The sequence below is a fragment of the Orycteropus afer genome, unplaced genomic scaffold (genome assembly GCF_000298275.1).
Source record: "Orycteropus afer afer isolate SDZICR_OR568_19922 unplaced genomic scaffold, OryAfe1.0 scaffold00311, whole genome shotgun sequence".
Classification (NCBI taxonomy): Eukaryota; Metazoa; Chordata; class Mammalia; order Tubulidentata; family Orycteropodidae; genus Orycteropus; species Orycteropus afer.
In genome coordinates this window covers 1,515,298-1,523,728 of record NW_006921898.1, presented here as the reverse complement: position 1 = coordinate 1,523,728, position 8,431 = coordinate 1,515,298, and the positions used below count along the sequence as shown (strand labels likewise).

General features: G+C 42.9%; 1 protein-coding gene across 1 annotated transcript; it reads right to left on the bottom strand.

Annotated features, from left to right (window-relative positions):
• Positions 1-207: 207 nt before the first annotated feature.
• On the bottom strand, positions 208-1,266 carry CCRL2 (C-C motif chemokine receptor like 2). Its single transcript, XM_007951778.2, has one exon. It carries the CDS (start codon positions 1,258-1,260, stop codon positions 208-210), a length of 1,053 nt encoding a protein of 350 aa, XP_007949969.1. The 5' UTR covers positions 1,261-1,266.
• Positions 1,267-8,431: the final 7,165 nt, after the last annotated feature.

The following is an 8,431-nucleotide window of genomic DNA, read 5'->3' as shown; positions in this document are numbered from 1 at the left end:
TGAAGGAGCTCACATTTCCAAAGAGCTGAGCAAGGTGCTTGAGACAAATTCAGTGCTTGGTAAATGTTTGTCCATACTCCCTTTCTCCCTTGTATCTTATTTTATATACAAACGTGTACAAAAACAACAACAAAAATACAAATACAAGAAATAAGGCAATGGAACAAAAGTCAATGTTTATTTATCCTGCCTTGGATAGAAGGTAGTTCATACTCTGGTGGAATGCCTGTGTTGCTCCCATAATGCATCTTGTCCAGATTCCTCTCTGGGTTGCAGTGGAGTGTTATTTTTCAAGGGGAGCAAGTGGCACAGGTGTCTCCTAAAGGCCTGGTCAACAAACATGTGGAGGAGAGGGTTGACGCAGCAGTGGGTGGTGGCTATGATTTCCGTTATCTGAACACCCCTGTCCAGGCCATAGTTACTCTTGCAGTCATTCAGGGAGAAATATTCTTTGAAAGTAGACAGGAAAAGTGCAATATTATAGGGTGCCCACATCAGAAGGAAAGCCACCATGACGGCAAAAACAAGCTTGAAAAGGTCATACCGTATCTCCTTCAACCTTAGTGTTCTCCTCATTCGCACGTAGCAAAATATAAAAACAAACAGTGGCAACAGAAGTCCTAAAATGTTCATCTTTAAGGTTAGAAAATGCTTCCAGGATGTCTCATCAGCTGGCAGAAAACGAGATTTGCTAGGTGAGCACTTGTCTTCCTGTCTTCCCAACTGAGGTCTGTAAACTATGCACTCAGGCAAAGTCACCAGAACGGCCACCATCCACACAAAGGCACTGGTAAAGATGCCACAGGGCACTGTCTTGGCTGCCAAGGAAATGCTTTGCACATGAAAAAACACCAGGTACCTGTGCACTGTGAGAAGCATGTTGAAACAAGCCTCACTGTACAAACCTATGAAATAGATGCCAATGAGAATTTTACATATGGGATCTCCGAGAATCCCCCCATGTGAGGCAGTGTAAGCCCAGAACGGCAGGGTAAGTGAGAATAACAAATTGGAAACGGCCAAGTTTAGGAAATAGATATTCTCCATGTGCCGAAGTCCTTTGTATTTTATCAGGATAAGCATAACCAAGAGATTGTACAGAAGACAGATCACGAACACGGGGGAATATAGCTTCGGTACCAGCTGAGCTGGGAGAACGTTGGCATCATATTTGTCACATTGTTCTATGTCATTGATTGTCAGATCACCTTCAATGAGAACATCATACTCATTATCAGGAGCCAACGTGTAATTATCCATCCTCAGACTGTTCTGTGGATAAATGAGAGGTCAGTTTTCCCTCTGTACAGCTGTGTTGCCCTGGAGGAGACAAAAAAACAGGACTAGTATCCTTTTTGTTGTTAGGTGCTATTGAGTTGATTCTGACTTATAGCAACTCCATGTCACAGAGTTGAACTTCCCCGTGGGGTTTTCCAGGCTGTATTTTCTCCTGAGGAGCTGCTGAGTGCCTAGTACCCCCAACAGCTATCTTTCCCCTTCCCTGATGCTTAATTTCAGTTGGAGTTGATTTACAAATCAGAAGATTAAAAATAAACAATTCTTTAACCCATCCCTACTTTCCAAGAGCAGCTAATATAACTGATGTAGTCATTAAACGCTTAATGTGTTTAGTAGTGTGTTAGGTACCACGGGAGAAAGAAAAGTAAGCATTACACCGTCTTCCTAGAATTTGAAGTTTTTTGGTAGAAACATAGCTTGTCCACTTGAAGACAACCTGTAAGAAAATATATAATTTGCTTACAGAAATGCTTACAGAAAAAGAGAACAAAATACCATGGTTTAATTTGAAGAAATTGGTGTAGGTCATAATTTATACATGTTTAAAATGCATGCTTACCCCAGGGAGCTGTTTCCTGTGACAGGCTGAGATGTCCTTGTCTCGAAGGATATAAACAAATGTTTGCAAAAGTGAAACCAAGCTATATATCAGCATGGACCTAATGGATTATATACATAGATGACTTACCACTCGACTGAGCTCCTGGGGAGAAGGGCACTGTCTCCAGATCTACCATCCACGGACCTGTGGGAATCGCCTCTTGACAGTTGAAAAGTCTGGTTTCTATCTGTACAGACTAGCCTGGTCCTGACCCTCGGGGCAAGAGAAAACGTTGCTTAGCTAATTTCCCAATAGAGCTAACCCACCAGGCAGCAGTTCTTAGAGCCCAACCAAAATAAAGAGACTCAAAAGCTCCTCTAGACTTTCAGTATTTATTTCTTAAGTCACTGAAAGAAAACAGGAAGTTCTTTCTCCTCCCCCATCCCTTGCACCCCACCTTTGATTTCTCCATGGCCTTTAGACAGCTGTCCTCCTGGTTACCCCAGATAAGGGAGCTGACTGGCTGCTTCACTCAGAGACATTAGAAAAAACAACAACAACCACCACAGTTGCCGTGGAGTTGATTTTGACTCATGGCGACCCTATGTCAGAGTAGAACTGTCCTCCATAGGGTTTTCAATGGCTGATATTTCAGAAGTAGGTCACTAAGGCACCTTTGGGCTAACTCCAACCTTCAAACTTTCAGTTAGCAGCCAAGTGGGTTAACCATTTGTACAACCTAGAGACTTCCCTAGAGGGTTCTGGTGGCGTAGTGGTTAAAGCATTGGGCTGCTAATCAAAAAGTCAGTAGTTCAAACCCACCAACTGCTTCACAGAAGAAAGATGGGGCAGTTTGCTTCTGTAAACATTTACAGCCTTGGAAACCCAGTGGGGGTTGCTATGAGTCAGAATTGACTCCATGGCAGTGAGTTATTTTTGTTTATTTGTTTAGTTATCTATTTTGGCACTTCCTTAGAGACTTTGCTGTTGTTGTTGTTATGTGCCCTCGAATCGGACTGACTCGTAACGACCCTTCCTTGGGTTTCCGAGGCAGTATCACTATGGAAGTAGATTGCTCCATCTTCCTTCCGAGGAGTGGCTGGTGGGTTTGAACCGCCAGCCTTCTGGTTAGCAGTCAAGTGCCTTAGGCATGTCCAGAGCTTCTCTAGAGACGTTAAGGGAGTGATAGTAAGGCACTGAGACAGTCTGAGACCCTTCTGGCTTCTGACATGTAACAACCTGAACAAGTAACAGCTAGCAGAGGAGAAACATGTTACAGCATAGCTGGTCTTCAGGGGCTGGGGGCAGAGTGGAGTGGGAAGTTATGGCTGAAGGGGCACTGAATTTCTGTTTGGGATGATGGAAAACTTTTGGGAATTGTGGTGATGGTTGCACAAGATGGTGAAAGTAATTGATGTCACAGAATTGCTTAAAATGACAAATTTTTTTTGTTATATATATTTTACGACAATAAAATTATATATATATATGAAACCACCCAAACAACAGGTCCTTGCCCTCAAATGCTCTGTGCTTCATGAAGTGTGAGCAGAGTTTGATCAGCACTAGCAGAAATCCACTTTGTGAATTAACATGGGGATTAAGAACCTGCAATAAGAACCAAAGCTAATGGTGTGTCTTTGGGTTTTTATTGTCACTTTTGGGAGACCATGTGTGCATTGGATGTGTGATAGGGTCCCAAGAGAGAGTTTGAGAAAGTGGAACCCACAGAGTGAGTGATGGTAGTTGTGGGAGGAACAGGCAGAGGCGGGAGCTTGGTGCCAAGGAGCATAGGGCCGCGATGGGCATTGGTGTTGAAGGAAGCAAGGAGTTTTTCAAGCAGCAGAAGTTCCCGGTGTGGTGTCGAGTCCCTTTAGTGAGCTGACCCTGCTCTAAAAAGGAGAACTCAGAGTAGGAAATACAGTGGTAAGAAAATTGAGGCGCCATCAAGTCTGGGCTTGAGGGAATGTGACTAAAACAAGTTTAAACTCAAAATGAGCCTGGAGATGGCGTTAGATTTGATGTCAGAGAAAAAGGAAACTGAAAGAACAAGTCACATTTGAGATGGTGGGAGGAGAGAGGGTGGCTTGGAAGAATGATGAATTGAGAAAAAGAACTTGAAAAAACTGAAGGATTTGTTTGAACTGCTCTCATATCCACACCCTCCACCTGTGATTGACCTAATTTAGGGACCAGTCTTACATTTTGGCTAAGCATTTATATCTCTTGTTAAAATGACTTGTTAATGCCAAAAATGTACTTGAGATATCATCCAATAAAGAATGTTTACTATTAAAATAGAAACATAGAATGAGAAAACTACTAAAAGAAAGAAAAAATAAACATAAAAAGAGCCCAGAAGAATGTGACTCAATGTTAAATTTAACTCCAAGCATATTGGCAACCAAGCAGAAAGGGAAACTCAATGGTGCTCGGCTGTGTAGAGGGCTTGGTGAGGGTGGGAACCTGGGCTGTGCAGTTCCCCAGTGAATCCTCTCCTTCTCAAGAATGTGCAGCTTCTGGGAGTGAGTGAGGGTCACTGTGCCCTGGAAAATTCTGCTCATTGGTGGCAGCTGTAGTCCTGTGTTTCTTCTTCCTAGAAGCTGGGCTATTTGGAGCCACACCAGGACACCTGACCTTGAGTGAGTAGATGATGGTGGTTGATGATGTTTTCTTGCCTGATGCTCATTGGTCAGTCCCAGCCAAGAGAGTGAGCTGACTTTCAAAACTCTGATACTTGAAAACCTCTATGAATATACACATTACACATTTTATGGTTAAATAGAGGGAAATAGCAGCAGGCAGATGCTTCGTACGTGCAAGTTTCCCAAAGAAAAAAGCTGTTCTGTAAAGTCATAATAACTCTAACTTCCTGATATTAGTACGACTTTCACTTTCAGTGTTATTTTATTTTGACTTGATTCCCAGCGTTCTGGCTACCCATGTTCAGGCCCTGAGATTCCTGAAACTTCTAGAATTGGCAGGAAGGAGTAGTTTAGAGATCTGAAATTGAGGCAAAAGAAAAGAATCTTTTTACTATTGTGGTATCTGAAGCATAATGGGGTCATGGTGACACTATTATTCCACACTGTGCTTTGAGTCTCCAGCTATCCAACTGTATCAGCCTCTCCTCTGCCTCATCAGTGCCATCCACTGTCTACTTGATTGCTCCCATCTTTTATTTAAAACTTGTCCCTATTCACCCTAATTTCCTCCATCATCTTGTGACTTAATTGTGCATGTGAACCCCTCATCCAGTGCCCAAACCTTTAGCTGAGCAGCTCAACATCACTGGCCTTCAGCTTCACTCCACTTATGTTCACCCCATGGCCAGATTTTCAGGTTTGCTTGCACTGACTTAGCTCTGAACTCTTACAATAACATTATGTACTTTTCTGATTACAACGTCTACTCCTTTGATCTCTCAGTTCCAGGCTTGAAACATGTCTAAGGTCCACAGTCTTGGAGGTTTCACCAGTCTCTATCAGACCAATAAAAACAAAACAAAACCCACTGCCATGGAGTTGATTCCAACTCATAGCAACACTATAGGACGGAGTAAAACTGCCAACTAGGGTTTCCAAGGCTGTAAATCTTTAGGGAAGTTGTTGTTGTTATGTGTCAAGTTGGGCCTGACTCATAGCGACCCCTCCTTGGGTTTCTGAGGCGGTATCACTATGGAAGTAGAGTGCCGCATCTTCCTTCCGAGGAGTGGCTGGTGGGTTTGAACCGCCAGCCTTCTGGTTAGCAGTCAAGCACCTTAGGCACTACACCAGCAGAGCTCCCTTAGGAAAATAGACTAGACTGCCTCATTTTTCTCCTGTGGAGTGGCTGGTGGGTTTAAATCAGCGATCTTCTGGTTAGCAGCCAAATGCTTTAACTACTGCACCACTAGGGCTCCTTGGACCAATAAGTTCGGTCTTTTTTTTTTTTTTTTATGATTTTGTATTTTGTTCTACATTTCCCCCCATCCCTACTACTCTGTCCAGGACCTTCTACAGTGGTTCTAATCAGAGCAGTAGTGGCAATCAGGCACCATCTAGTTCTTCTGGTCTCAGGGTAGTGGAGGCTATGGCTCATGTGGTCCATTACAGAGTTTCTCCTCTTAGAATGAGGCTCATTTGTCTTCCTGAACTCTGGATCCCATTCTGTCTAATCTCCTTACGGAACTGTCTCTACCAGTTGTTTCCATATTCTTCTTTATCTCCAGCCTCAGAGTTGGTAGACAAAACAAACCATAGAATTAGAACCCTGAAAGATTTGATTAAGTATTAATTTGATTTAAAATATGTTTTACAAAGAATCAAAATCCTAAGCAAAGAACAAAATCGACTCTTCAGTCTTCTCCATCTGCTTTATGTTTGGGGAGGCTCACTTTGTCACTAGCAGGCTCCCTGCCAGCTGACTCTCAGTTGAGTTTGGCCATTGGGGAGTTTTAGGCAAGAGATTGGAGAGTAAGGTCAGGTGTTTAGCCCCAGGCTCCCTTGTGGTGGGGTCTAAATGAGTTGACACCATCCCTTAAGGACAGCACCAGTCGGATAGACCCTTCCTTCTAGTTCCTGTGATTGTTTCCTCCCCTTGCTTTTTCAGGCCTTGCAGCAGACATGATATCCTGCTCTCACTAGCACCAGATACCACACCACGTATTTAGAGTTCCTATATGTTGTCCAAACGGTCCTCAACTTTCTGTACTTGAGTGTGCCATATGGTTTTTGCCAAGACCCTGAAGGATACATCTCCCAAGTGCTAGGGACTTTGCCAGGTCCTGAGGAGAACACAGTAAACAAAGTAGATCTGTTCTCTGCCCTTGTGAGGTTGACATTTGAGAGACATAATCTCTATATTATGTATGGTACATCCAAAAAACAAGCCCCCAGTCACTGAGTCAATTCCAACTCATATTGACCCAATAGGACAGAGTAGAAGTACCCTATAGGGTTCCAAAACTGTAAACTTTTTTTTTTTTTAAATAGCTTTTTATTGTGATTTGGGTGAAATTTTACAAAGCAGATTTGTTTTACATTCAAAGCAGACATCAATTATAATTGTCATATCAATTATAATTCAAGGAGTCAAATGTTAAGCTGGAGGAAGCACACAGGATCTATACCTTTGCCCATACAGTCAGCAAGGACACCTGGCCTAGTCCAGAAGGCATCAGGAAAGGTTATCTGTAGAGGTATCACCTAAGCTAGAAGCCTGAGTAATAATTAGGTATGTGAAGGGTACAGGACTCTTGTTCCTCTCCTCTTCCTCCTCATTTTTTACCCGCTCAGATTCGTTTTTTTTTTTCTTTTATTTTGAGAGCTTGTTTTACATTCAATGTAACGTGTACATTTAGTTTCATTCCCTATTTGCCATGTCCAACCCTAAGCCAGTCTCTTCCCCTCCCTACCCTATAAATCTATCCCTGTGTCCCTCATATTTATGCATTCCTGTTTGTCCTGTGTTTCCTCAGTTTGAATATTGGTCACCTGGTCTCTTATGGTCTATTGCTCTAAGGGATGTATTACCATAGAGTATGTGGGTGCATCATCCTGGGTTGAGTGGTCTGTGTGTATATATCTTGTTAACTATTGGGCTGAGAGCCCACCCCTGGGGGTAAGTTTTATTCCAGGTGCCGAATGTATTCAGGGCCATAGTATTGGGCATCTCACCAGATTTCATCTGACAGTAATTCTGGTCATTATTGAGTTTTTGGATTTTGTTCCATGTTTTTCCTCCCACTCTATCCAGGATCTCCAGATTTGATCCTTTCCTGAGTGGTTGGCATTTGTAGCTGGGCACCATCTGGTTCTTCTGGTCTCAAGGGCCATCGTGTCCTAGGGCTGATTGCTTTTAAATGCCTTTGTGTGTGTGTGTGTGTGTGTGTGTTCTTCTTCACTTCCGACACTAGGAGAGCATTAGCTGCATCTTAGATGGTCGCTTGAAAGCTTTTAAGACCCCCAGTCACTACTCACCAATGTAGGATGTGGAGCAATGCTTTTATGTATTTTGTTGTGCCAATTGAGTCTGGTGTCTCCCAGTACTATGATCCTGAGGCAGTAGATCTATTGGATCTCTCTCCCATAGTGTCTGATTGTCTGTGAGGGATTACTCTGTGTCTGTCTTCTATTGTTTCTGTAAGGACTGCAGGTATTTTGTATCACTGGTGTCTGTGCAAGATTAGCCTCAGCTGAATCTATCCTTGGTCTAGAGTACACTTCTGTTCACTGACCCTCGTCTGATCATCTCAGGTGTTTATGTGTTTATCTGTATAGCCTAGTGTTTGGTGTTGATGGCAATGCAGTATTGTGGACACATTGGTTGGTATTATTCCCTCAGATTCGTGAGGGACCATTTACTTGTCTTCCATAATGGAGCTAGGCAAGGAAAAGTATTAGAACTCAAGGTGGTGATATTTTTTTACTTATTGGCATCTGTGATTGAGTTTTGTTGGAAGAGAAATTTGAAACCAATAGACTGTTTTGTATTGTATTCATGGGAATCTGGGACTCTGAGAGGCAGAGATGCATGTAGCAGGTTTGTTGGGGAGGATTTTCAGATACACCTGGAATAGAGTGAGGAGGGCAACACTGGGCAAGAGGAAAG

What these genes read in the sequence shown, in the direction of transcription:
- CCRL2 (XM_007951778.2), bottom strand. Translation starts at nt 1,260, where the DNA reads ATGGATAATTACACGTTGGCTCCTGATAATGAGTATGATGTTCTCATT.